Source organism: Armigeres subalbatus, chromosome 2, assembly GCF_024139115.2.
Source record: "Armigeres subalbatus isolate Guangzhou_Male chromosome 2, GZ_Asu_2, whole genome shotgun sequence".
In the NCBI taxonomy this organism is placed as follows: Eukaryota; Metazoa; Arthropoda; class Insecta; order Diptera; family Culicidae; genus Armigeres; species Armigeres subalbatus.
The window spans coordinates 121,860,094-121,887,766 of record NC_085140.1 but is presented as its reverse complement, the minus strand read 5'-3'; the positions used below and the strand labels follow the sequence as shown (position 1 = coordinate 121,887,766).

General features: G+C 43.7%; 4 protein-coding genes across 5 annotated transcripts; 3 read left to right on the top strand and 1 right to left on the bottom strand.

The window, feature by feature from the left end:
- The first annotated feature begins 1,585 nt into the window (after positions 1-1,585).
- Positions 1,586-3,508, top strand: LOC134209205 (uncharacterized). Its single transcript, XM_062685196.1, has one exon. It carries the CDS (start codon positions 1,586-1,588, stop codon positions 3,506-3,508), a length of 1,923 nt encoding a protein of 640 aa, XP_062541180.1.
- A 3-nt stretch (positions 3,509-3,511) lies between these two features.
- Positions 3,512-6,880, top strand: LOC134209204 (uncharacterized). The gene is made up of 3 exons (XM_062685195.1): positions 3,512-3,676; positions 3,751-5,442; positions 5,534-6,880. Exons 1-3 carry the CDS (start codon positions 3,512-3,514, stop codon positions 6,878-6,880), a joined length of 3,204 nt encoding a protein of 1,067 aa, XP_062541179.1.
- Positions 6,881-8,460: 1,580 nt separating this feature from the next.
- Positions 8,461-11,369, bottom strand: LOC134210763 (uncharacterized). Of its 2 annotated transcripts, none has more exons than XM_062687017.1 (3): positions 11,230-11,369; positions 10,048-11,053; positions 8,461-9,555 (listed from the first exon to the last, which is right to left on the bottom strand). In XM_062687017.1, exons 2-3 carry the CDS (start codon positions 11,042-11,044, stop codon positions 8,507-8,509), a joined length of 2,046 nt encoding a protein of 681 aa, XP_062543001.1. In that variant the 5' UTR covers positions 11,045-11,053; positions 11,230-11,369; the 3' UTR covers positions 8,461-8,506. The 2 variants fall into 2 exon arrangements, with proteins under 2 accessions (XP_062543001.1, XP_062543000.1); XM_062687016.1 differs by having other exon boundaries at positions 10,048-11,079; positions 11,230-11,351.
- Positions 11,370-11,487: 118 nt separating this feature from the next.
- Positions 11,488-27,110, top strand: LOC134210764 (acyl-coenzyme A thioesterase 13-like). Its single transcript, XM_062687019.1, has 2 exons — positions 11,488-11,628; positions 26,528-27,110. Exons 1-2 carry the CDS (start codon positions 11,530-11,532, stop codon positions 26,888-26,890), a joined length of 462 nt encoding a protein of 153 aa, XP_062543003.1. The 5' UTR covers positions 11,488-11,529; the 3' UTR covers positions 26,891-27,110.
- The last annotated feature ends 563 nt before the right edge of the window (positions 27,111-27,673 follow it).

The following is a 27,673-nucleotide window of genomic DNA, read 5'->3' as shown; positions in this document are numbered from 1 at the left end:
TTTTTTTGAGGGTCAGTAAAATTGCTCTAAATCAGCCAACTTAAGTGACACAGAAAAAGTTTTTTAGCAAAATTTATAGGAATAAGCTGCGCTACAATTTTGTACAACATTACATGTCAGTATTCCGTAAAGTAAGAAACAATTTTTTTATATGATTGGCTTTCCTATTCTTTGATAGCATCGAAAATGGTTTGGCCAAAAATGTAATTTTAGCCGAAAGCGACATGATCAGTACTCTGATCAAAATGTATATTTTGTATATAATAAAATGTAAATAGTTAGATTTAAGAAAACCTGAATTCGACACATGCATAACATACCCAAATGAATTATATTATAACCCGTCACCACAAACATGCAACACACTGTACACCTTAAAGTTAAAACAAAAACCTTTTACCGAACACAGAAATTGTACAACACATCCTATACCCAACAGTAAGAAATAGAACCCCAAAGTGGACGGTAGCAAACACGCGTATATCAATTTCTCGTCCATTCGATCGTGCCAATAAAGGCAATTAGTTCAGTGCAATCAAAAAACCAATTCTATCCCGATCCGAAGTCTCTGCGATTGTGGCCAACGGTGGCAGCTTAAGTCTTTCGTGAGTGCGTGCGTGATAATCCGTGATCACAATACACGGTTGCATCGGGACAATTGTGTTGTGACTCGTGAATTGTGATACATCACAATCGAGCTGTGATACCGTGGTAGGCTGTTTTACTGAGACACAGACCTGCAAGGTGATTTTAGTGGTGAATTTCACGACCCGTGATCTGGTGCGCCGCTATTAGCGCATAGCGGGAAGAAAAACCTCCGGTGGCTGGCATTTACGGGCTCCACGCTCGAACATTGGTCCTTCGAGCCAGGTCGGAGGAAGCATCCAAGCCCAGATCGACGCGCGAATAGGTGGAATTCGCCATTGCGGTAAGTGGTCAGAGTACGCTGATCACAAAAGGTAGGCCATTCAAACTTTGTTCTATTGAGTGGCAGTTTACTGCACACGAGATTGGCGCCAAACCTTTGAGCCCCAGTACAGAAGTTGGTAGTAGGTACTGTGTGAGGAGGAATATAAATTTGCATGCGAATAGATAAAGGCGAAGAACGATCGAATCGTTGCTATTGTGGAACAAGCGCACGTAGAAGTTTGCTATTATCAGCTGTGGTGTCATATTGGCTAGCCCATCTCAGCAAATTTGATAATTGCAAAGGTGTGCTTTACAGTGTCACACACATTTGTTGGTACAGTGGTGGACCAAATTAATATCAATTGCTATATTTGATATTCAATTTCCTACGGTTGCGCGGTGGCGTTTAGCGGATCCGCGAGTCGTTCTGAGACACGTAACCGCGTCGGGAAGGAGCAATCGTTACGATTTACGTGTTCTCTTTCGGTCGTTCGTTCCGTGTGCGCGTAGAAGCATCACGTGTCGCGACGGGAAGGATTATTTCGATCGATCACCGTGGTGTTTCCGTCGTTATCGCGTATGAGCAGCACAACGCGACGGGAAGGAGAAAATCGTACGATTTTGTGTTGTTCACGTTCGGTTCGCGCAGTCAAGTGATTCGTGGTGGTAGTGAGTGATGGCACCTAAGAAGGAGAAGAAGATAGCTGAGGACAAGCTTATTCTCAAACGGGTTTTGGCATCTCGAGATGTGGTGGAAAGGTTTGTCAGGGAATACGACCATGAGCGGGATGTTGGAGAAATCGCCGTGCGGCTGGAAACGCTGAACAGAACAAACAAGGAGTTTCTGCACGTGCAGTCCGAGTTGGAGAAGCTAGATGAAGAGGAGAATTTCGATCATCATATGGCGGTGCGGAATGATTTTGAGAACCGTTTTTGCAAGTTGAAAGGTTTCTTGCTGACGAAGCGAGATCGGGATCATATTCTCATGCATTCGACAAGGATGTCAACATCGGCACAGCTGCATAATACTACTACCTTTCATCATCGCTTGCCGAAGATCGACTTGCCAAAGTTTTGTGGAGACGAATCGCGATGGATATCGTTCCGAGACAATTTTCTATCCATGATCCACGGCAACGATGACATCCCAACGGTGAATAAGTTGCAATATCTGTTGCAGTCCTTGGAAGGAGATGCCAGGAAGCCTTTTGAGTGTGTCGACATACAAGCGGACAACTACGCGTCAACCTGGGACGCCCTCATGAAGAGGTACGATAACAAGCGGTTTTTGCGGAAGGAGTTATTTAGACGGTTATTCGAATTGGCACCGATGAAGCGTGAATCAGCACACGAGCTGAATACGTTAGTCGACGATTTCCATCGGCACGTCAAGGCGTTGGAAAAACTTGGAGAACCCATTAAGCATTGGGATACACCACTCACGTTCATCCTCTGCAACAAGCTCGACTCCTATACGTTGCGTGCCTGGGAGCAAGAAACTCGAAAGCAGGAAGAAGTCAAGTATGACGAGCTGATTGAGTTCCTCACGAATCAAGTCCGTATGTTGAAGTCAGTCTCCAGCGATCTACAGAACCGTTCCCAAGGGTCCCACATCAAGGTGGCCGGCCCAGTTCCGAAGAAATCCACTACAGTCAGGTCCGTTGTCAACAATGCCACCAACGAAGTCAAGCCAAACGTTTCACAATGTCACGCTTGTTCGCAGAAGCACTTACTAGTTCAGTGTCCGACGTTTGCCAACCTAAACATCGGACAACGTCGTGAGCTAATAACCAAGCGAAGTTTATGTTGGAATTGCTTCCGTCCAAACCATCTAGCCAAGGCTTGTAAATCGAAGTTTTCGTGTAGAACGTGTCACGCCAAACACCACACGTTACTGCACGACCAGGGTACACCCTCCAAACCCACGTCAATTCCTGCAGGCTCGTCGAATGTGACTGCTCAACAGTTTTCTCAATCCACGTCGACGAACGCGGGGACCGCTGGATCGTCGAATCCACCCGAAGTAAGTCTCCCCGTCCAATCAAGTAGAAGCACGGTCCTATTAGAAACGGTTGTACTATCCATCGTCGACAAGCACGGCAAGGAAATCGCTATCCGAGCTCTTCTCGATTCCGCTGCGATGTCTAATTTCATCACCAAGAAGTTGGCAAATGCTCTTGCCACCCGTCAAGCCGTCGTTGATGTTGCAGTTGCAGGAATCGGAGAATCTACGAAGCAGATAAAGCGGCAAATCTCCGCAACGATCAAATCTCGAACCGGTCCCTTTTCCACCACACTCGAATTCCTGATCATGAAGAAGCCCACTGCCAATTTACCCACTATAGCCATCAATTCCGCATCGTGGAACATACCAAAGGTTCCATTAGCCGATCCCAATTTCGATACACCGGGCATGATCGACATCATAATTGGCGGAGAATGTTACCATGAAATCCACACCGGCAACCGTATATCACTCGGCGAAGGTCTGCCGTTCCTGGTCGACACCCTATTTGGCTGGACAGTATCAGGAAAACTGCCATCAATTCCTCCGCCACGCCACCGGTCTGCTACCTATCAACTGTTGATCGGTCTCTAGATAATGCGCTTCAGAGATTCTGGGAACTCGAAGCTGTCGATCATGGCCCAACGTACTCCACTGAAGAAAAACGATGCGAAGAAATCTATGCCAACACTACCACCCGAACTCACTCCGGAAGGTACGTCGTACGCCTTCCTCGGTCCGAAGATCCGCAAGTCACCCTCGGTGACTCTCGAGCAATTGCCACCCGCCGTTTCTACAGCCTCGAGAGACGCCTTGAGAAAAATTCCGCCTTAAAGCAAACCTACCACGAGTTCATCGATGAATACCTCCGAGTCGGCCACATGCGCAAGATTGATGTTGTTGATGATGCTGTTCCACATTGTTACCTACCACACCATCCGGTGTTCAAGGAGAGCAGTACTACCACCAAGGTGCGTGTGGTTTTCGACGCCTCTTGCAAAACGTCCACTGCAGTGTCCCTGAATGATACACTCCTCGTCGGTCCAGTTATACAGCAGCCTCTCGTCAACATCATTATTCGTTTCCGGTTCCACGTGATCGCCTTCGTCGCTGACATGAAAAAAATGTATCGCCAAGTGCTCCACCATCCCGAGGATCAACATTTCCTGCGCATTCTGTTCCGCCGAACTCCATCGGATCCGATCGACACCTACGAACTTCTGACGGTCACATACGGCACCGCAGCTGCTCCATACCTGGCCACCCGCACACTTTTACAGTTGGCTATGGATGAAGGAGACAACTTCAAGGAAGCCGTTAAAGCAGTCATCGAGGACTTCTACGTAGACGACCTCCTTTCCGGAGCAGCAAATCTGGAGGATGCCATCGAGAAGCGTCGCCAAATCACTGACATGCTTGCGACCGCTGGGTTTCCGTTGAGAAAGTGGGCCTCCAACGTGCCAGAAGCATTGACTGGCGTACCATCCGAAGACTTAGCGATAAAACCGCTCCACGATCTCCACGACGATCAATCCGTCTCAACATTAGGCCTTGTTTGGGACACAAGAACGGACATGCTGCGGTTCAATGTCGAGATGCCGCTCCCTGCAGCAATCCTCACAAAACGTAAAGTGATCTCCTACATTGCCAGAATATTTGACCCATTAGGTCTGGTCGGTCCGGTGATAGCTGCCGCCAAAATGTTTATGCAACGCCTCTGGAAACTGAAGACTGAGGATAACAGTCCTTACGAGTGGGACAGGCCACTTCCACCCAACCTACAAGAAGAATGGAAGAAGTATCACGCCACTTTGGATATACTTTCCGAATTACGAATTCCTCGCTTCGTTTCATTTGCCGATGCACCAATACTCCAGCTACACCTGTTTTCCGACGCTTCAGAATTGGCTTACGGCGCATGCTGCTACGCTCGTTCAGAGGACGACAATCGCATTCACGTACAGCTGCTGACTTCGAAGTCGAAGGTTGCGCCAATAGCCACCAAGCATTCCATCGCTCGTCTGGAACTGAACGCTGCTGTCCTGTCTACCAGATTGTTCCAGAAGATAAACCAATCAATGCGATCGTCAACCGAAGTCTTCTTCTGGACAGATTCAACCACCGTCCTGCAGTGGCTTAAATCTGCACCGAATCGTTGGAAAACCTTTGTAGCCAATCGAGTTTCAACGATCCAGTCTAACACCGAAGGGTATTCCTGGAATCACGTTCCCGGAATCGACAATCCAGCCGATGAACTATCCAGAGGGCTGACACCGGCCCAACTACTAAACCAAAGCCGTTGGTGGAACGGACCATCGTGGCTTTCCAAATCGTCCGATCATTGGCCAAATGCAAGCATCCCCTGCGAAGAGTTTCAATCTACAGCCGAAGAGGCACGCAATGTTTCGTTAGTAGCGGTGCTTAGTGAAGAAACCTCATTCGCAGATCAGTTGTTCCTTCGTTTCTCATCATTTTCCAAAATACGTCGTGTGGTTGCCTACTGCATCAAGTACATCAATTCCCTGAAGGTTGCAGAACGAAGCTCGTCAAAAAAGAACAACGCTCCTTTCTACAGAAGATTTGCTGGCTGCTGACCGTGCATTATCTCGTCTCGCACAGCAACAAACTTTCGCAGATGAGGTAGCAGAGATTAAATCCGTCGGAACCGTGAAAGGTGCCCCATTGAAATGGCTGAAGCCACGCTTGACACTCGACGGAATCCTCCGTGTTGGCGGACGACTCGAGAATGCCCATGCACCTGAAGCAAGCAAGCACCCAATCATCCTGTCATCCAAGCACCCTCTGTCTCGTCTACTCTGTGATCATTACCATAAGGCTCTCCTTCATGCTGGTCCCCAGTTGATGCTGTCCACATTGCGCCAGAAATATTGGATTCTTGGAGGAAGAGACCTGACCCGATCAACCTACCACCAATGTGTCAAATGTTTCCGCACTAAGCCGCAACTCATCCAACAGAGCACTGCTGATCTACCAACGTCCCGTGTCACGCCAGCACGGCCGTTTTCCATCTCTGGTGTGGATTACTGCGGCCCGGTATTTCTCAAGTCTCCAGTGCGGAATAGATCTCCGACAAAGGCTTATATAGCCATCTTCGTGTGCTTCTCGACCAGAGCAGTACACATAGAACTGGTTTCGGACCTTTCCACTCCAGCCTTCCTCTCAGCTCTACGTCGCTTTGTTGCACGCCGCGGGCGAATTTGTGAGCTCCACTCCGATAACGGTACCGCCTTTAAGGGAGCAGCAAATGTCTTGCATCGCATCTACGAAATGCTGAAGCTCAACGATAGTGACCGCGAATCCATCACCAACTGGTGTGCTGAGCAGGAAATCCAGTGGAAGTTTATACCGCCACGCGCCCCACATTTCGGAGGATTGTGGGAAGCGGCGGTGAAATCGTGCAAGTACCATCTCCTACGAGAAATAGGCCAAACATCGATCAGCTGGGAAGATATGACAACGTTGCTGGCACAAATCGAAATGTGCTTGAACTCACGACCACTAACTCCGCTTCCAACAGATCCCGCCGACCTCCAAGTACTTACCCCAGGCCATTTTCTTGTTGGTTCGAATCTCCAAGCAGTTCCGTCAGCCAATGTTACCGAAATACCGGACAACCGTCTGGATCACTGGCAACGAACCGAAAAGCAGTTGCAGCGTATTTGGACAAGGTGGTATCCGGAGTATCTTGCCCAACTTCAAACCAGAGCCAACAAGGGTTGCAAGTCTCCAGTCAATCTGCAGTTAGGGCGGATCGTGGTCATCAAAGACGAAAATCTTCCACCGGCACAGTGGCCGCTGGGACGAATTACGAAGCTGCATCCAGGTAAAGATGGAATCGTCCGTGTTGTTAGCATGAAGACAGCAGCAGCAGAGAACGTCGTGCGACCAGCCGCCAAGGTGGCCCTTCTACCTATAACACCAGATGACTACCAAACCACATCGTAAGCAGACCCTACAAAGATCGGTAGAGCAGTCCGAAACTGTCTCAACGCATATATGGATTGCTAACAGGTGATTAGCGTTCCAACTTCTCTACTAGTCCCTGTTCGTTCTACCGGATCTTTTTTCACAGAACACCGTTCTCTACCAACTCTCGACGTCGCGATCAACTCACCGCTCTTGTTCGTCTTCTGTACGCCGGCTGCTGAATGGGCCCATTCAAGCAGCATCGATCCAATGAATGGATGGACATCGATGGTCATCGTGTTCGCCACCCGAAGTTAACCGAGCAGGAGAGAGTCGTGAGAGAGTATCACCACAAAGAGAGGTTTGAAACAGCATGGCTATTTCAAGGTGGCCGGAATGATCAGTACTCTGATCAAAATGTATATTTTGTATATAATAAAATGTAAATAGTTAGATTTAAGAAAACCTGAATTCGACACATGCATAACATACCCAAATGAATTATATTATAACCCGTCACCACAAACATGCAACACACTGTACACCTTAAAGTTAAAACAAAAACCCATTTACCGAACACAGAAATTGTACAACACATCCCATACCCAACAGTACGAAATAGAACCCCAAAGTGGACGGTAGCAAACACGCGTATATCAATTTCTCGTCCATTCGATCGTGCCAATAAAGGCAATTAGTTCAGTGCAATCAAAAACCAATTTCTATCCTGATCCGAAGTCTCTGCGATTGTGGCCAACGGTGGCAGCTTAAGTCTTTCGTGAGTGCGTGCGTGATAATCCGTGATCACAATACACGGTTGCATCGGGACAATTGTGTTGTGACTCGTGAATTGTGATACATCACAATCGAGCTGTGATACCGTGGTAGGCAGTTTTACTGAGACACAGACCTGCAAGGTGATTTTAGTGGTGAATTTCACGACCCGTGATCTGGTGCGCCGCTATTAGCGCATAGCGGGAAGAAAAACCTCCGGTGGCTGGCATTTACGGGCTCCACGCTCGAACACGACATAATACCGAACTGTTAATTCATTCGAAAAGGTTTGTTTGCCAAAAGCCGAAAAAGGTGAGTTTAGTCGGTTTTACCTAACAATGGCTCTCGTGTGGTGGGTAGTGCGTAAATGCATTCTGTCATGTAAAATAAAAACATTTCACGACGTCAAATATCTGATAGAGCAGCTTAAATACCTTAAACCTATATCCCAAACCCGACCGCCCTGAGTTGTACAATTTTCTAACTTTAAGTCGCCACGAGTATTTTGGTCTTTGTCCCTCCCCGACTATTGTTAATGATAAGATGATATCAACTGAAATATATCATACTTAAATTGCTGCGCCGCAAATTATCACACACGACTGAGCCTGCCAAATAAACCAACTAGGTAAAAAACAATAATAATAAAAAAGACAAATTTATTAACTAAAAGCAAGACTACTCAATATATTGCGCTTTCACTTCTTCTTCAAGCGATTGATCCGACTCTGCAATTTATTTTGAAGTAGGTAATTTGAGATTATCAAAATAGTAAAATAATTTCTCGAGAAGTTCTAGCAAAATGAAAATTATTGAATGGATTTCGGTTATATGTAACGAACAAACTGTACGTACTTGTCGTGGTCACGCGTTTTATTATTACAAAAAACCTCACGGAATCACGTGCTTCCTAAAGGGCATGTCACACAAGCAACAGTCCATGTAGTAGATAACCAGCTGACCGCCGTCGGCGCTGAAAATGTCCGCCAGTTGCTGAGCATCGAGCGAACAACGGTCGCACATTTCGCAAATCGTTTCCACGTTCTGAAGCTCAATTTGCTGCTTCGTAATCGAGCAGCGGAATGTTTGGTGATTGTCCACGCAGGTTAATTTCGCTTCCGGGATTGACTCGCAGCAGAAAGTGCATTCCTCGAGGTACAACTGCTGGTCTGAAGAGCAAAGCAGCTCGTTCGCCCGCACCAGCACCTCCTGCATTGGTGGTTTCAGTGAGAGGTGTATGTGCTCGAAGTCTCCGGGAAAGTGATCGTCGACGAATTCTTGAATGAAATTACGCAAGCAGCGCACTGTTAGTAGCTGGTGGTAACTGAGCTGATTCAGGGTATGATGGACATGTAGGAAGTATGCGATAACTTTCGCCGCATGGAGAATTTCGATAACGATTTGCAAAAATTGAGACTGGTTGAAAAGCACTTCGGCTATTGGTTGGCATCGCTTTTTGAAGTGACTCAGTCTCGCACCCAGTTGGATCAGTTGAAGTTTCAGATGGTAGGCGAAACTGTCGTCTACATTGGCGCTGTAAGATGCTCTTAGTTCAAGAAGTTTCACCGCATCCGGATTGCGATTGCCACCGAAGCGAACAACTTCGGCACAATCGTAATAGTTGGTCATTCGTAGGGTAGGATTGTCCAGCAGGATTTGTATAGCGTCGCATTCGTTGAATTTGCAGAAGAAGATAACCGTTGGTGTGCGTAGGCTCAGGCGATCGAAGCTTTTTGATGGATAGCCGATGAAAAGCCAACAGGATCGGTTACGCGAGGCAGTGACTCCGTAGATAGAGTATTTGCTGAGATTCAAATCGGTAGTAATGGGAGTTTGTTTAATTAGCAACTGATCTTCATTGGTAATGTGGATGTTGACGCAAAACAACATTCCGGGAAGTGTACATATGACATAACGGTATGGAGAAAGATATTGAAGACCTGGAATGACATAAAATAATAGTAATTGTTACTATTTATTTGCAAATGTATGTAGTGTCGATAAAAATATACATGAAATTATTTATGCAGATAACAATTAAAATATGTATCATTTATGTTGGTCTTTTTATAATTTGAATCTATTTCCATTTATTTAAACAATATTTTTTAAGGTTTTGTCTCATTTCCAAACTCAAACTTAATTTGAAAGTGACAATCAATAAATAATAACCTTGCTCATATAGCTAGATAATAAACTTTTCCAACGGAGAAGAATCAGTCCTAGGCTGAAAATCTCCTTGGGGTCGTACACTAATTACGTAAGCACTTATGGGGGGAGGGGGTAGGTCTGCTATTTTCTTACGTTCCATATAAATAAAAAATGATTTGTATGGAAAAAATGTTACATGGTTGGAGGGGTGGATACCTGTAAAAATGCTTACGTAATTAGTGCATACCATCCAGCTAATCCATGTCAATATCGACACTTACCTGTTATCATAAAGCTATTCATGTTCTCGATAGCCACTGAGCCTATGTTGCCTTGGAAATTACACAAAAATGCCATCAAATGCGTCCCCTTGACTACTAAAATCAGCAACCGCCCGTTGGCGTAGTCCATTTCGTACTGCACCTGCCCCACTATCAAGTTATCCTCATCGGACCACACATCGTTTAACTGCGTAAAATCCACCACCGTCGCATCCGGTTCTGTTTTGAACCCATAAAGCGTTATTTTTCCGTTTTGTAATCCCACTAGAAGTAGATTGCGATCTTCTGAAATTGTGATCCACTTCAGCATTCGCACCGGCTTTCCGGCGTTAACTATCAATTGTATACGGACACTATCGGAGAGCAAACTGTAAATGACAATTGTGCCTGACTTAGTGCCGATGGCAAAGTGGGCCACATGGTGGAATGCATGATCTCGCCAACAGAAGCTCGTAATTAAGGCGTCATGAATAGCCGGCTGCAGCTTGTCGAGCCTTTTGAATACGTTGTTGGCATTGAAGTGAGCATTCCAAGTGGCCGAGACATCCACGTACAGTTGCCATTCGTTCTGAAGGCTGTCAAACCGATGAATCGATAGTTGACCCATGTTAGTCAAATGGGCCACCAGACAGACGTTGTAATCCGGAAAAATCCCTAGTGGTGATACCGCAGCCAATACATTGCTGACGTACAGCGTGGCTACGTTCGGAATTATGGTCTGATCGAGCAAGATTTTCATCCGATCGTATCGATTGCTGCTGTTGTAGATATCGGTTTCCTTAGTCATTAGTTGACCGGTAGGTTTCTCCTTGGAACATTCGAACCGACTGAGAATGTGATTCAGCGCCCCGTCCTCGTTTATGTGTTTGTACTTGAGCTGGAAGCATTCGACGCTTCCCTTGGTCCACGCAACAAAGTAGTCACCTATACTGGCAATGGCAAACGGTTGATTCACCTGGTCCGGTAGCTGAAGACTTCCGATCTCGTTCATCTCCATTGTGGGCTTCTGGGGGCCAAAAAACATTAATAAACCTTTTTACAAAAATATAAAATCATTTATGTTAAATTAAATTACAACAAACAATAATTTCATAATCTAATCTAGTACTTTAATATCAGCATCAAATTAATAGGTAAATGAAGATCGGTATAAAATTAAAAACAGAACGCATGGTCGCTTACCTATGAAATGTTTCACGCGCGCTGAGAAAATATTTCAAGTCCTCAGATAAACGGCGTCTCGACGCGGAGGCACACACTGACACGGAAATAGGAGCGTCGCTCACGCGAAAGGGCAGAACCAAAACAAACGAATGGTCGGAGTACGGCAGCTGTCTCTCCCTTCGGTTGGTTCTCGTCGTAGTCTGACTTTTGTTTGCAGTTCATTGATCAACACCGCACAGTAATAGCGGCTGTTTGCGTAACTCCAATTTTTCGGGTGACTGAATTTGTGAAACCAAGTTCTGATAAAACTAAAAATCTATGCTTAAAAGGATGAGTGCAAAAAAAGGATTGGAATTTCTGCGTGCAGTCTCGAGCTATATGACTAAAACGAATGGCTACGATCGATGTTTACAGCAGGTATGTGTTCAGTATAGAATCATTTGGAAATTCCTCGGAAGCCACTTTTATTCATTTTATAACACAGTTCACACCACGCACAGCAATAATTAACTTTGGAACATCCGTTATAATTGTGTTATTTCAAAATTAAACTTTGTACCGAGATGCATCCATCGTCGTAAAACTTTTATGAATGAATTGTTTTGACATTTCAGCCCACGCTCAACAGTGTTGCCATCGATATTAAATTAAAATGATGATCAAATTAGAATTGAAATATTTCATTTCTCTAGAGCATGGCTTCCCAAACTGTGGGTCCCGACCCCCACACTCAACCAAGAAAACTAGTGATAATCATACAAATATCTTATGTTTATTTGCTATAAGAAAAACCTATAAGCTTTATACGATTTTCTTATAAACAGTGTATTATATGACCGAGAATGATTTTCATAAGTTTGTCTTATGAAAATATTAAGCTTATTCAGAGTTCATAAAGAATTTCGTAAGAGAATCTTATGAACATCAATATTTTTTTCATATGAGGGTGATAATATTTTCCTCACGATTTTCCTATATGTTGTGCTCTCTCATGAGTTCAAAAGAAGGAAATAAAAAATACTACAAATCATTGTACAATATAATATTGTATTTTTCTCGTTTAACTAACTTAAAATAATATTATCAATTAGAAGAAAACCGAGATGGGCGATGGGCGGACGCTAAACCTAACTTCGGAAGTGATGCGCTGTTTTCATTTGGTGATGCGCTATACAGTGCACCACTTCCAAAATTAGGTTTAACGTATGGATTGTTAGAAAAATCCAACTTTGCTAGTAGCCTATTTTTGGTTTTTAACTGAATTGATAATATGTACTACATATTTGTATCGCAAACATTATATCAATATCAATAATTTCGGGATTATTCGATTGCTATTTCGTCGAGATGGTTGCAACGAGACTCAAGAGTCGTTCAATCGGTTTTATCGGTCGGCCTTCTTCTGCTGGTGATAAATGTTCGTTGGTATATTTATCGATGAGCTGGTATCTCGTGTGAACAAAGTTCTGTAAAACATAAATTATATGATTTTTAATATAACAGCAGGAAGAAAATATTTACTCACGTTTGTGATCCTCCCATTCACAATCGACTTCTAGAAATGAATCTGCGATGAAAACTGCGTCCAACTTATTTCACCATGTTGACTTCTCATTTCATAAGATTTGTCTTATGAGTTTTTCACATCAAGAGTAGTGATGGAAATCATAAGACAATTATTATGTTCTATTTTTCTATAAATAACTCCTATGAACTTCATAAGATATAGAAATGAATTTCTTAACAGGCCAGTAATTATCATAAGAGGGTCAATGAAAATGAAATTAAGTAAATTTTCCGCTCTTTATAAGATGAGGCTTATAATGTTTCTAAGAAAATTTAGTTGAGTGCAGGGGAGTCGCGAGGGTCGCGAGCGGATTGTTGGTGGGTCGCATAGATCAAATATTAATTGCAGCTTGGATGCCGAACCTTTTGATCTTTTTTTGTCAGGAACATAATTTCAAGTTCAAACCGCATTATATTTCAAATATTAATCACCACGCTATTTTAGAAAACATTTATGCAAGCTGTCCCCTCAATGAAGTAAAATATAAACATTAACATTTTGACAAACAATATCATGTTCGTCATTTTTTGCATTTGTACATGTAAGCTAACGAGAATGTTTTTCATGTGGAAGAAACCGGAGCATAAGACATTCTGTTTCAATTAATGCTTAATACTACTTGATAAAATGTACTTTTTCATAGGTGGGTCGCGAAACATATAGAATTTTGCTAGGTGGGCCGCATACCCAAAAGTTTGGGAAGCTCTGCTCTAGAGTTTTGAACCAATGGAGGAAATAATTTTCGAATAAAGTTTGAAATTTTAGAATCACGATGGGATTTTTTTTTAATCAGTTTTTCTGAAACACACACCACGCGAAAAAGTATGCTCGTGGATAAACTAAAATGTTCTATTGGGGAATCCTGATGGAATGATGGATTATATGTATAAAACATATATGCACATAGCACAATTTTAGTGAAATAAAAAAAGTAGAAGGTTGTATCAGAGACACGACCGCAAAATCAACGTAGAATTACGTATTGGAGTGCAGCGACTCAGAACTAGACCTGAGCGTCGAAGTATTTGAGAACAGCGGCGGCGTAAAGCCATTTTACACCGGCGGCGGCGCCACGCCGTATAAGCAATGTTCGGCGGCAGCGGAGTGGATCGGCGTGAAGAATTTTGGGCCCAGAAAAAAAAATCACGGGGCAAAGCATAGGGTAAAATGCCCAATAGTGGACCCCCTAGTAGCGGAATTTTGTTCTTCCTGTCATAAGGAGTAGACATTTTCAACATATTAATTCTGCTTGATATCTAATAACAAGTTTTGCATCTCCTCTTCACGATACATACATAAAACACTCAAATACACGACTTTATTCGTTGAAATTAACATTTTAAAGTCTGACTAAACTATAGGGCTCTAAAGCCCTATAAAACATTTTGAGGCGAATTGTGGGCTGTGCAACATTTCAGAACGAATCAATCATCAGCCCAAAACGTCAGGCATACACTCAAAATAATTGTCACTTTAATTCCACTATAAAAAGTCATGTAGACTTTAAAAATCGAAACTTCCATCGGCCTTACTGGAATCAAATAAAACTTACTCAAATCACAAGTGCATCTTAATAAGAAATGTAGTGGAATTCATTAGAAAACATTGAAAATAATATCTATATACTCTTCTAGTGAATTCTACTCAAAATGAATGTATGAAAAATATATGAGTGGGGTTCTCAGAGCGAAATGTATGTTTATCAACTATCGCTAATGAAACATTTTGCAAAAGCATTATGAGAACGATTTGCGAAGCAATATGTTTGAGTATGAAATGAAATAGTTTTGTACTTAAATTTTTGCCCTCGTCCGCTTCTAGTGGACGGGATATACATCACTAATAGGAATACTATAGAAAAAACATATCGAAGTTTCACTTAAAATTTAAGTACATGGCCAATCGAAAATTCACTTAAATTTTATTTTATTTTCTAGTGAATTGAGAATAATGAGTGCCATCACTAATAAATCATTTAACTTTCACACACGAAACTACATGGAAAATATCTGCATATGTTTTCAAGTAGCTTCTAAGTGAAAATTATTTTAAGTGTATATATTAACTGTCAAAGGTCGATTCAAGTGCCCTGCGGGGTTTTGATAGTGCGTTTGAATCATATTATTCCGTACGTCAAACAAGACCGAACATGTCGAGGAAGCGTTTTTCATCTATTACAAAATTCCAAATTAAACATCGTTCTTTTCGATTTTTGAGTCAAAAGAAAAACTGACGCGTTCAGGATAATTACCTTCATTGTTCCCTGGAAGAAAATCAAATATCGATTCTTCATTTTTGGACCCAATTTTGGAATGATGAATTATAGGTATAAAACATATATGTACATGCCTAGGGCTGAAAGTCTCGCACATAGCACAATTTTAGTGAAATAAAAAAAGTAGAAGGTAGTATCAGAGACACGACCGCCAAATCAACGTAGAATTACGTACACTCAACCCTCTTTTTACGTCACTTATTGGGGGGACGTAAATCGAATGTGACGTAAAAAGAATTTTTGCTAAAATTTCTAGTATTTCACTTAATTTATTGATAGTGAGGATACTTCCAAATACATTCACTTGCGTCTTACATGAGGTATTGTCAGATCTCTCCGAATCCAGCAGATGTTATAAGATCTCCAAATTGTCCTGGAGTTTGAATCAAATGGTCTACTGAATCAACCAAAGCCTTCATGATATCCCAAGTCGTGGTATCAACCTAATTATGTCCTCCAAGGATTTGTCTTTCACTTGCGTCTCAAAACAAGACATATGAGGTGTTGCAAGATCTCCAAATTGTCCTGAAGTTTGAATCAAATGGTCCACCGAATCAACCAAGGCTTCCATGATGTCCCCGGTCTCGTTGTCAACCCAATTTTGTCCTCCGATTATTTGTCTTCCACATCCGTTTTCAATTCTTGCATGTATGAAGTTGTAAGATCTCCAAATCGTCCTGGAGTTTGAATCAAATGGTCTACCGAATCAACCAAAGCCTTCATGATGTCCCAAGTCGTGGTATCAACTCAATTATGTCCTCCGAGGATTTGTCTTTCACTTGCGTCTCAAAACAAGACATATGAGGTGTTGTAAGATCTCCAAATTGTCCTGAAGTATGAATCAAATGGTCCACCGAATAAACCAAGGCTTCCATGATGTCTCCAGTCTCAGTGTCAACCCAATGTTGTCCTCCGATTATTTGTCTTTCACATTCGTCTTCAATTCTTGCATGTATGAAGTTGTAAGATCTCCAAATCGTCCTGGAGTTTGAATCTTACTACATCTCATATGTCTGGATTTGAGACGCAAGTGAAAGAAAATTATTCGGAGGACATGATTGGGTTAATACCGCAGCTATGAACATCATGGAAGCCTTGGTTGATTCAGCAGACCATTTGATTCACACTCTAGGACGATTTGGAGATCTTACTACATCTTATATGTCTGGATTTGATACGCAAGTGAAAGAAAATTACTGGGAGGACATAATTGGGTTGATACCGCAGCTATGGACATCACGGAAGCCTTGGTGGATTCGGCAGACCATTTGATTCAAACTCCAGGACGATTTGGAGATCTTACTACATCTCATATGTCTGGATTTGAGACCCAAGTGAAAGACAAATGATCGGAGGACATAATTGGGTCGATACCGCGGCTGAGGACATCATGGAAGCCTCGGTTGATTCGGCAGACCATTTGATTCAAACTCCAGGACGATTTGGAGATCTTACTACATCTCATATGTCTGGCTTTGAGACGCAAGTGGAAGTAAAATACTCGGAGGACATAATTGGGTTATTACCGCAGCTATGAACATCATGGAAGCCTTGGTTGATTCTTCAGACCATTTGATTCAAACTCCAGGAGGATTTGGAGATCTTACTACATCTCATATGTCTGGCTTTGAGACGCAAGTGAAAAAAAAATACTAGGAGGATATAATTGGGTTGATACCGCAGCTATGGACATCATGGAAGCCTTGGTGGATTCGGCAGACCATTTGATTCAAACTCCAGGACGATTTGAAGATCTTACTACATCTTATATGTCTGGATTTTAGACGCAAGTGAAAGACAAATACTCGGAGGACATTATTGGGTTGATACCGCGGCTGGGGACATCATGGAAGCCTCGGTGGATTCGGCAGTCCATTTGATTCAAACTCCAGGACGATTTGGAGATCTTACTACATATCATATGTCTGGATTTGACACCCAAGTGAAAGACAAATACTCGGAGGACATTATTGGGTTGATACCGCGGCTGAGGACATCATGAAAGCCTCGGTTGATTCGGCAGACCATTTGATTCAAACTCCAGGACGATTTGGGGATCCTACTACATCTCATATGTGTGGATTTGAGACTCAAGTGAAAGACAAATGATCGGAGGACATAATTGGGTCGATACCGCGGCTGAGGACATCATGGAAGCCTCGGTTGATTCGGCAGACCATTTGATTCAAACTCCAGGACGATTTGGAGATCTTACTACATCTCATATGTCTGGATTTGAGACGCAAGTGAAAGTAAAATACTCAGAGGACATAATTGGGTCATTGCCGGAGCTATGGACATCATGGAAGCCTTGGTTGATTCTTCAGACCATTTGATTCAAACTCCAGGAGGATTTGGAGATCTTACTACATCTCATATGTCTGAATTTGGTGAAGCAAGTGAAAGAAAAATACTCGGAGGACATAATTGGGTTATTACTGCAGCTATGGACATCATGGAAGCCTTGGTTGATTCTTCAGAACATTTGATTCAAACTCCAGGAGGATTTGGAGATCTTACTACATCTCATATATCTGGATTTGAGACCCATGTGAAAGACAAATACTCGGAGGACATAATTGGGTTGATACCGCGGCTGGGGACATCATGAAAGCCTTGGTTGATTCGGCAGACCATTTGATTCAAACTCAAGGGCAATTTGTAGATCTTAGAACAACTCATATGCCTACATTTGAGACGCAAGTGAAAGACAAATACTCGGAAGACATATTTGGGATGAATCCGCGGCTGAGGAGTCTAGGGAATTCTTGGATGACCAGGAAAGGAACGGCTGCTTAAGGTATATTGAGTTTGGTTTAATAGATCAAACAGAGCATGAACCATTTAATAAAAGAGATAACAGCCCTTCGGTATCGTATCGGTACCTATAATCCAGGGAATTTTTGTATGACCTGGAACGGAATTTGGTTCAATATGTCAAATTGGGCATAAACCATTGTTTACAATAGATAACAGCTCTTTCGCCACGCTTGTAGACCTTAGGTCCTCGGTTACGCGTGTAGACTCCAGGAAATTCTTGGATGACCTGGAACGGAACAATTGTTGAAGGCAAATGATGTGTATACAAAGCATCTACTTTGTTCTTTGGGTTTCTAAGAGTGCCTTTTCATAGGCTTACTTTTGGATGTCAATAATGTTTCAAATTCTTTTTACGTCACGTGCCGTAAAAAGGAGGCCGTAAAACGAAGTGACGTAAAAAAAACTGCCGTAAAAAGAGGGTTGAGTGTATTAGGGTGCAGCGACTCAGAATCAGAACAGTAATTATTGGTTTCTTGCCTTTTATTATTTAAAAAAAATGAATTTAACATTTATCAATTCACGCGCCAGATGTCTAATAGCCGAAATGTAGGCAATTGTAGGCTATGTATAACAAGTTTTCAACCGCGCCTTTATTCAAAATGTATTAATAGTTGTTCCAAATCTTAAAGAGTTTGTCAACCGATTGATATAAAAATCATGAAAATCGGTTGGAAGTTGGCTGAGTTATTAGCCCATACTTTCTGACCACTTTTCGTGACGGTCTCAAATTTCTTAGATTCTGTTGTGTGGGTTTCGAACTTACAAATTTGATGCAACTCTGGTTATCTTCCCACAGTGTAACTGGCTTGAACGGCGGCTCTCCGAAATCTTCAAATAGGTTCAATAACCAAACCGCTTCTTGGCTTGCCTCGCTTAGCGCCAATATTCCGACTCCATCGATGACAAAGTTACGAAATCCTGTAGACGGCTTGTCCACGAAATTGCTCCTCCTGCATACATGTACACAACTCCGGTGGTAGACTTCCGAGTTTTCAAATCACCCGCCCAATACGCATCTGAGTATCCAGTCAGCTTACCTTCAAGATCTCCGTATTGTAACTTCCACTTTTTCGTTCCTTTCAGGTAGCGAACCACACGTTTAGCAGCTACCCAATCAGCCTCTGTCGGTCAACATACACTTCTTCACAAAATGGACACACTTGCAACGATGTCTGGTCCGGCACATACAGCTATGTACAACAATGGTCCCACTAGACTCCGATATTGCGTGTTTGTTTCTAGTAGAGGACTGTTCTCCCGAGTTTCAATGATTCCATTCTCCATTGGGGTCTTTGCATTCTTGGCGTCACCCAATATCAACTGCTTCACAACTCGTCCAATATAGCTTTCCAGACAAATTTCGTATTTGCCATCTTCTTTTAAGATTTCCATCCCAAGGAAATAGTTCGCGTCTCCTAGATTGGTCATCTCAAAATCTTTCCTCAGGGCCAAGTAAACCTTTTCGATCTCCTCCTTGCTCTCGCATCCAAACATGTCATCGACATATACCAGAAAATATAAACGTTTCCCGTACACAATCATGGAATATAGGCATGGATCAGCTCGACTCTGCTTGAACTTCAGCCCTTGGAGAACGGCATGCAGCTTATGGTTCTAGCAACGAACCGACTGTTTCAACCCGTAAATGCTTCTTTTCAGTCCAAATACCTGCTTCTCCTTTCCTTTGACCTCGAATCCAGTCGGTTGTCGCATGTAGAGCTCCTCCTCTAGCCTTCCGTACAGGTATGCAGCCTTCACATCAAAGTGCTTCAAGATTAAATTCCGTTTGGTCGCAATAGCCAGGAGTGTTCGTAATGTAATCTGCTTTATTACTGGAGCGAAGTCCTCGTCATAGTCCTACCCATACTTTTGACAGAACTAGAACAACTAGACGAGCCTTGTACTTAACAATGTCGCCAGCAGCATTCCGTTTCACCTTGTAAATCCATTTGCACCCAACTGGTTTACGCCCAGCTGGGAGGTCTACTAACTCCCATGTTCCGTTCTCCACATGAGATCGTAGCTCCTCTTTCATGGCTTTCCGCCATTCAGCACTCTTGCCACAGCTCACTTGATCAGTGCAGTTGCTGATGAAGAATGTGTATAGCCGCCAGACATTCTAAATACTCACGCTCCTCTAATGTGGACGTGTACTATACACATGTGGAAACGTTGGCTTGAGAAATGGATTGCGAGTGATTTGACTATGCGTCCAATTTGGGAATCTCGAGCTCGTTCAGTAGCCGCTAGGTTGCGAAGGCCGACGGAGGTCCTTCGTAGCTTAGTTGGATAAAGCACCAGTCTAGCGTACTGTAGGGTCATGGGTTCGAGTTCCATCGAAGGGAAAGTGGTTACCTCCAATACATTTTCCAAATCAATATCTTCCACATAACGTACATATTCACATATGAGTTTTCATTACATTGTAAATTAACGTCCAAGTCGGGTGGTTTAATCCCCGGAAATAGGCAATTAACTTTGATTGAACACAGCTTAAAGCTTCACGAAGCGTTCAGGGCTCCATCTCCTCCTGAAATTGCTTCGGATGCACTAGCATACACAGAAATATCCAAACGATTTTCTTCATCATCACTGACTTCAACTTCTTCATCCCTGTTTCAATTCTTTACGTATTTTCACAAATTTTGCATCACGGCTAATCAAAATCATGTCATGTCATGTCAGAACTGATGACGGAAGGCAATTTTTGAAGTAGTTTGCCGTACATAGAGCCTCACCCCAGTACCTCTAGTCCAATCATGACTCGAGAAGTAAACATCGAATCATATCGACCTCATAACGATTCTTACGTTCCGCTTCGCCGTTTTGCTGTGGTGAATACGGCGCAGTTTGTTGCAAAATAATCCCATTATCAGCCAGAAAACTCTTGATCGCCGTGCTGGAATATTATCCTCCTCCATCTGAGCGAATGATTCGAGGATACCGTCCGAATTGGTTCTTCAGCATACTGCAATATTCGCGAACTTTTGCATCAACCTCTGCTTTCGCTTTCAACAGGTATAGCACTGTCGAACCGCTGAAATCGTCGACCATAGTCACGTAGTAACGATTATCACTGGGTGTGGCAACCTCCATTGGACCTCCCACGTCCGAGTGCACCAGATCTCCTACCGCAGACGATTTGCTCTGAGACTGCTTCTGAAACGAAATTCGGCAAACGGCGAAACTCCGCAAACGCATTCAACAGTACCCTTTTGTAATTTCCGACCGAAGGGCCGCTTCCACGGGTCTTCCTATGACAATCGACCGCCAGCTAAGGGTTTTGTACTTAGCTGGTAGTGCAGCCTGGGCACTGGTGTCCTTCTGACATCAGCTAGAGTGAGTGGGTGCGACCAAGGGGACCATCGTCCCTAACCCCTAATCCCAAGGCGTTAAGCGACCCGTGCCGAGAGGATGCATGGCCAGGGGGTGAAATAATGAGCTAGGCCTTCAACGGAGCCTGTGGGGTACCTGGGCACCCTCCACAGTAATTGTCCCTTACCGCGTCATGCTGGGCTCTGGCGTTGGTGGATCCCTTTTCTCGAACAACTCGTGGGACCAAAATGGAAAACCAAGTCAATTCTTCAAATAGTGGTAGTAGTGTAGGCGACAACCCCTTCGCAAGAGGCCAGAGGCAATAGTCGGCAGCTCGGTGCGCAGCGCCAGCGTGGGTCACTTAACCTTCTCCTCGGCTACACCGGTAGAGGTTATGGACACCCCCATGAAACGGCTGTCATCCACGAACAACTCGACTGAAGCCAAAAACATGGTGCTGCAACATGGTGCTGGATGTAAACATTGCCGGTTAAGCAATAAACACACAAAGACAGAACAGTTGGATGCGTAAGCGGCATTTGTTGCATTGTTAAATTATATTCAACGAGATGTATTGCATTGTTGCGTGATTTTCGCTTTGATGTGGCATGAAGAAGAAGAAACAGAAAGATGATATTTAAAAAATTTCGCACGGGAAAACATATGCAGCATCAAAGCGCCAATCGCCAATGCTCTCGCGGCGGTATGAACGGAGCTTAAAATAGGAAAGGCAACACTAGCGTCACCCAATCGGTAGACGGCTTCAAGAACTACATCTCATTTCAGGGGGGTGGTTATGGACGTTATGGATTATGGGGGCGATGAACCGCAAACGCGATAGGCTTTCGGCTTTCGAGGTGGCGACGGAACAGCTGGACGCCATCCTCGACTTTGCGTCATCGAAGCATAATATCAGTAAGGACCTCAAGAGGAGCTTGCTAAAACTTCGAAAGTCGATGCTGGACCCCAAGCTGGAGAGGGCGGTCGAGATGGCCAAGTGTAAACCCGTGAAATCCGTGGAGTCGAGGTCTACCCAGACTGAGGCCCAAGGATTCGCGGACTCGGACAAGGTCGAATCGTCCGAGAGCGTGTCAGCACAGACAAACAGACGTAACTCTTCATACAAACTGTTCGAAAAAATATCGTCATTCGTTTTTCAGAAAACACTACTGCCATCTGTTATCAGAATCGCGAGAAACAGAGTCGGCCATAATTATTTCCCATTCGACGTTTGCTCATAACGCATACATCTATATCAATCATCATTATCATCGTCATCACCACAGAAAACATTCAGCAGCATTTATACTAATCAAATGTCAAAGCGATTGAACACTAGCGCCTCTCTTGGCACAATCGCGTAGCACAGATGTATTTCAAATCAACCGTTGAACACGTGAACGATGTTGAAATGGGAAGTGTTACGTCTGTTTGTCTGTGGTGTCAGCGATGACGATGGTGCCAAAGTCTACCCAGACTGAGGCTCAAGTATTCGCTGGCACGTCGGAGGTCAATGCTCCAACGGAGCAGACACAAAAACGTGGGAGAAAGTCTCCAGGAGATGAGCTCCCTGGGGGCCGCTCCAAAATGGGGAGGGTTACTACCCCGAACAAGGGTAGTGGGGCTGAGAAGTTGAACCCCGGCCAGGTACCTCCCAAACCGGGGGAGGAAGGAACTGGAAAGGTCCGTCCACACAGGAAAGACGGTGGTGAGGGGTCACGGCAGGGTGTGAACTTTCAGCCGCCCCAGACCAGGGAAATAGAGGGGGATGACGCCTCCTGGACCCTGGTCAAGAACAAGAGGAAACCGAAGACGTCAAAGGTCGAAAAGAAGGCCCAGGCGAACGAGGGTAGCAAGAAGTCTAGGGTAGGCGCCAATCGCTCCAGGGGCGATGCCCTAGTCATCAAGACGGACGAGGCTAAGTACTCGGACGTCTTGATGGCGATGAGGAGTGACGTCAAGCTCGGTGAACTCGGCGCCGACGTACGTCGAATAAGACGTACCCGGATAGGCGTACTCGCAAAAGGGCGCCGCCTTCAAGAAGTTGGCGGAAGAAGTCCTAAGCGAGACGGTCAAGTTGCAGGCACTTACGACGGAGGTGAATCTAAGGGTTAAAGACCTGAACGAGATCACCGAAGTCGAAAAGCTCGTCACGGCACTGCGGCGACAGTGTGAAGTGGAGACACCCACCGCAGCCGTTAGGCTACGAAAAGTTCCGGCAGGGACGCAGGTAGCATTGGTTCGGCTATTTGGAGCGGACGCCTCCAAGGTAGTCAAGTTAGGGAGCGTCAAGGTGGGATGGTCGGTGTGCCCTGTGGGCATACACGAGCAACCCGAAGTTTGCTTCAAGTGCTTGGAACCGGGGCACAAGCAATGGGACTGCAAAGGCCCTGACAGAAGCAATCTCTGCCGACGCTGCGGATTGGAGGGACATAAGGCACAAAGCTGCACGAACCCTCCCAATTGTTTGATTTGTTCCAGCAAAACTGTGAACAGCAAGCACCCCATGGGTTCGTAAACGAAGTGCCCGGCGTTTAAGCGTGCTGCAAAATCACAGTACAGGTAACGGCCTCGCCCGAGTGTTTGGTGTGCGCAGGTTTAGAGGAAATGGCGGAACACGTGTTGTTCGTGTGCCCACGTTTTCGCGCAATGCGTGACCACATGCTTGCCACATGTGGTCTGGACACTACCCCGGACAACCTAGTTCGGAGGATGTGTAAAGATGAAGTTGGCTGGAACGCCGTTTTATCGGCTATCGTCCAAATCGTCTCGGAACTACACAGAAGGTGGCGCGTGGACTCAAGGATGGCTAGTTCAGGCGCAAATAAGAGGTGGTCCAAGGGATCGGAGTCGGCTTCATGGTCATACCGGTGGTCATGCTCTGTGGTCGAACTCGATCCTTTTATTGAACGAGTGGCCGCGCGAAGAACAACATGGTATCGTCGCTTTCGCGGCGTCGGGTTCCGAGCCCGAGGACGGAAAGGGGTCCTTGTCAAGGCTGGGGCAGGCGTAGGCACCGCGTCGGCAAGTCCCTCTGTGTGCTGGCGAATAGACCCTGTCGCAGAGAGGTCACGCGGCATCATCATTCTTGATATCAGTCGTGTAGAGGGAAATAGACCCTGTCGCAGATATTCTTGATACCAGTCGTGTAGAGGGAAGCAGGCGCGAAGTCGACCCTTCCCACCTTCCGAGGACATAGGGCGTGGTAAGGCCACCTGGAAAGCCGGCAATGCGCTGGAACGATACCATGGTGTTCTTCTAAAAAAGCGAGTCACGATGTTCGGTGCTGCAAGGACACGCAGCTAACCTCGAAGGTGCGTTGTGCACTGGCCCCCCTTTGAAGCATTACTTTCTGGTTGTACCGAAGGGACTATGGGCTTGGCGGCAATGAAAATGGTTTAGCGGGTCGGGGATGTAGTCCTGCCTCCCTCGTTTGCTGTCGGAGGTGGTCTCAAACCCCGCACTTCCTGGACAACCCAGGATGTCTGTTGAGCAGATTCCCCCTCCATTGCTTAGGAAGAAAAAAAAAACACACACACACACATCACCTCAATTCGTCGAGCTGAGTCGATTGGTATATAACACTATGGTTCTCCGGACCTTCTATAAAAAGTTTGTTTTTTGACTTGTACTTAGAGTACGAGAAAGGCAAAAACAAATGAAAAAAATTAAGTTGACTTAACTCTGTTAATTGCAAATACTGGCAAGAAATTCCTTCGGAACATTTTAGTCGAAGCATTGTCCTTGATGGTATCATAAAAGAACCCGGGGAATATTGAGGAAAAAAAACCCAGATTAATCAACCTAGCGGTGATGGCGCCTTTCTCGCGTAAAAAGGTAATAAATGTAGCCTTTACGCTTACACCTCGATGATGTACAAGAAAGGCAAAACAGTTACACCGTCTAATGTTATGATAGAAAATTTACACTAGTAGACGACAGATGGCGCTGCCAAAAGTTTCTCGAATTTCCTATGTTCGAGTTTTGACTTTCGGACAATTTCATGGTACTATGAAACTGAACGAAGAGCATACTTACGCCTAAATGCGTGCAACACGAGCATCTTTATAGTACGATGAAACTCTTAATGGGAGCAAGCCACGGATAAACTTCATAAATATTCAAAGATGCAAGGCATTTTTCATAACACATTATTGTTCTATGTGACTATGTCTCATTATTATTTTAATATTATCTATTTTTTGCAATTTGCAATTATTATGAAATTCAATAGTGATCAACAGCGTTTTAGTCTCTGTCGGATGCAACTTGTTGCAAGAAAATCGGTTAAGAGTTTCTATGTGAAAATTTGGCTAATGTTTTTATGGCATTTTGTGCACACACACACGCACACACATACACACACACACGCACACACGGACAGACAGACATTTGTTCAGCTCATCGAGCTGAGTCGAATGGTATATAATACTATGGTCTCCGGGACTTCTATCAAAAGTTCGAATTTGGAGTGAAATGATAGCCTTTCGGTACAACTTTGTTGTACGAGAAAGGCAAAAAGTTCTTCACTATCAAAGTTGAAATTAGCGTTGTTTTTGAGAAATTTTATTGCATTCGTATTTTTTTAATCACAGTGTTCCTATTAGTTTTTGCACACCATTTTAAAGCTTATACAATTACCTTTGTAATGATGTATTAACATCAGAGAAAAAACATTAAAAAAAAGTCAGAAATGGGTGAAAAATTCAGCAAATTTTCCGAAAACATATTTTTTTCAACTATTTTTTCGGAAAATTTGCTGAATTTTTTACCCATATCTGACTTTTATATCTCTGGAGCAAGTTCACCTAGATACTTCATATTTAGGATTTCTCTCAATTAAAGTATTGACAATGGAGAGAAAATGTTCAAAAATGATTTGGAAGACATGACATTTTCGATTAAAGACAGCCCGAAATCCTATAGTGGGCCGCCTGCCTTAAATTCTACAATAATTATCACATTTCTGGGGCTCCATCTTTTATCATCATATACCATTATCATTAGAGAGCGAATCCTGAAACCTATGTGTAGTAATGCAATATTCATGCTCAGACTAACAGACATAACACTTGTCAAATGTCCATCGTTCACTGATCTACTGGTCAATTCAAATAATCATTAGTTGGCCAATCGATCACTCGTGGCGCGCGCATCGGATTTGCTCTAGTTTGACGTTTGCTCACTACCGCCATCTGGTTCGTGATTTGCCCAACTAAATGAAATCAACAGATGTCGTTAGAGTTTGAACGACGATGAATTTTATTTGTGAATGTTCAATGTGTTATGTCTGTTTGTCTGTGATTCATGGCTTATGTCTTCAATCTTGCTGATTTCAGCTAAAAATCGTCAGCGGAGGCGACGGGAAGTGCATTGCCGAGTTCAAGGTGGCCGAGGAACAGCTGAACCGGGCCGGTGGACTGCACGGGGGCTTCACCGCAACCATCGTGGACGTGGTCACGACGTACGCGCTCATGACCAAGGAAAACTGCCTGCCGGGCGTATCGGTCGATATCCACGTGACGTATCTGAAGGGGGCACGGGAGGGGGACGAAGTGATCATTGATGCCAATACGATTCGTGCCGGCAAAAATCTGGCCTTCCTGGAGTGCGAGCTGCGGCACAAGCGTGACAACTCGATCATTGCTAGGGGTCAGCATACGAAGTACATCGGATCAGGTGGCGGCAAGCCGAAGGAGTAGGTTGGGCGTTTCTTTCGGTTTTAGTCAATGCAATAATGGCGTAGAAGCAGTATACAGGGAAGACGTAGTTCGAAAAGAGAGTAAAAGTGTTAATTGTTTTTATTAGTTCAATATTCTGTTTTTTGCTTTAAGTTTTTTTTTCAATGTGAAGTACCGGGTCTCTTTCGGGATAAAACTGGTGTGAACGTACTACATTATGTTGCTTATAGTCTAAACAGAATTCAAGTCGTTTTCTTTCGTGATGACAATTCCATGTATTGGGTTTTTATTGGTTTTGGCACGACTTAACAGCTAATTGATATAATATAATTGGGTTTTGTTTTCGGTTAGGAATTTTGTGAACAGTATTTCCTAGAAATTTGCTCTTAACTTGCTGATAGGAGATTTTTGTATATTTTGATTCTTCATTCATTCATTGTCTTTGACTTCACTTTATTGAAATATTTCAAATAGGAAGAAATTTCCGAATGTAGATTTTGGTTCAATAGTTTGACGTAAATTTCAGCTATTTTGTTAGATATTTACAAAATTCACATCTTAACGTGAATACGATATAATGCCGCAATAATGCTCGTGAAATAGTTTGGTTCGTTCTTCTTGTTTTCACTCAAATTAGTTGGGTCAGTCGTTTTTTTTTAACATTTTTTTTGAGAGGATCATTTTTGAAATCAAGAGATTTAAAATATTTTTTTTGATAAATGCAGTTCAGATGTGCATCATTACTTAGGAGCTGTGATTCTTAATAAATTCTTTAGTCCACAGATTTTGTATCTCTAAATGTTC